Source organism: Pundamilia nyererei, unplaced genomic scaffold (assembly GCF_000239375.1).
Source record: "Pundamilia nyererei isolate P.nyererei 1_Seehausen unplaced genomic scaffold, PunNye1.0 scaffold02112, whole genome shotgun sequence".
Classification (NCBI taxonomy): domain Eukaryota; kingdom Metazoa; phylum Chordata; class Actinopteri; order Cichliformes; family Cichlidae; genus Pundamilia; species Pundamilia nyererei.
The window spans coordinates 5,368-6,972 of NW_005189513.1; the positions used below are offsets into that span (position 1 = coordinate 5,368).

The following is a 1,605-nucleotide window of genomic DNA, read 5'->3' on the forward strand; positions in this document are numbered from 1 at the left end:
GTTTTTGCAGCGTATTTGTGCAGCTCAATGGCAACCTTTAAGGAATTCTCCTCACGCAGGTCCTTTACCTGCTTCGTCAGACGGTCAATTTCCTGTTTTTGTCCTTCAATCGTTTGTCTTTGAATTGAACTCATTTGAATTTCAGTTTCCAGCTCTTTTATGTTTTGTTGCTGCTGAAACACAATTTCTTTGTAGTGTGTGAGCTCTTTGTCCACCTTTTCTTTGTCTGCCAAAATCTGGACCAGCCTTTTCTTAACTACGTTGCGCTCCTTGTTGACACAGGCAAGTTGTTTGGCCTGTGCCGTCTGCGCTTCTGCCTGCTTTTGTTTGATGAGCTCCAGTTGATTTTTCACAGCAAAATACCCGGTCTGAGACTTGGATAGCTCTGCTTGAATCATTTCTCGTTCACTATTCTTTTGTTCTGTGTCCTTTGTCAGTGACTCTATGGTGTCCTTAAATTGACTGATCACGGTCTTAGCCTCAGATAACTCCTTATTAAGTTTTTCATTCCAAAACTCGTCGTGCGTCATCTGTATTTTTAGTCTGTGTTCTGTTTCTTTCAGAGCATTTCTCAGACTGACAATCTCATGATCTTGGGATGTCATTTTCTTGAAGGATTCCCGCCTCTCACTTTCAAGTTTGGCTATTTGTTCATTTTTCATCTGCAGGACTTTCTCCAGGTGTTGCGTGTTAGAAAGCTGCTTTGAGGCTTCCTTTGTCTGACTTTCTATTTCCTCTCGTTTTCCTTTTAACTCTTTTACTAGTTTGTTATTGTCCAAGTCCTTTCCCAAAAGCAAATCTGACAGTTCATTATTTTTCATTATCAATGCGCTTTTCTCCATAATGACCCTGTCCTTTCGCTCTTCAAAATCCTCTGCTTTTTTTTGCCATGTTTTAATTTCAGCTTTTAATTTCTCTTCTAGTGCCTCCACTGTTTTAAGTCTGTCTCTACATTGAAACAGCGTGCTAGCCTCTACAAGATATTCTGATGTCCTTTTTTCAAAGTTGACCCTCTCTTCTTTGAGCTGGTCCTGGACTCTAAGCTCATTTTTTATCTGTTCTTCTTTTTCCTTCAGTTCTTTTACTTTTAGGTTTTTTTCAGTGGTCACTTGCTTTAATTCTTGCTTCAAGGCCTCATTTTCTTTGCTCAGTCTATTGACTTTGCCTTGAAGACGAGACAGAAATTCCACATCTTTTTCTTTCTGCTCCCGTCTCTTTTTTTCAGTGGCATGTTTCCTTTCCAAGTCTTTGCATTTCTTTTGAAGGTCCAGGATTTTTCTCTCATATTTCTCTGATCCCGCAGCCTTCATCTCACATTGAGCCATACGTTTTCTTAGTTGGTCTACTTGTGAGAGATGGGCGCGGGCTTCCTGTTTAAGGCTCGAAATATCATCCACACGTTCTCTACACACCTTAACAAATTCTGATGTTGTCTTCTGCTGTTCCTTGTTTAAAGCCATGAGGTGTTTTTCTCTTCTCCTTAATTTTTCAATTTTTTTATGCTGTAATTCTAGTGTGGCAGCTATTTTTAAATGAATGTATTTAATTTGTATTTATATTGTTTGCGCAAAGTTATCAAGTGCAACCAGTTATCTACTCAACTAG

The 1,605-nt window shown here is 39.2% G+C and overlaps 1 protein-coding gene across 1 annotated transcript; it reads right to left on the reverse strand.

Annotated features, from left to right (window-relative positions):
- Positions 1–5: 5 nt before the first annotated feature.
- Positions 6–1,514, reverse strand: LOC102206474 (intracellular protein transport protein USO1-like; the record flags this gene model as incomplete). The annotated part of the gene is made up of 1 exon (XM_005755607.1): positions 6–1,514. A coding segment is annotated over exon 1 (1,455 nt), but the record flags the coding sequence as incomplete, so codon positions are not given.
- Between the last annotated feature and the right edge of the window lie 91 nt (positions 1,515–1,605).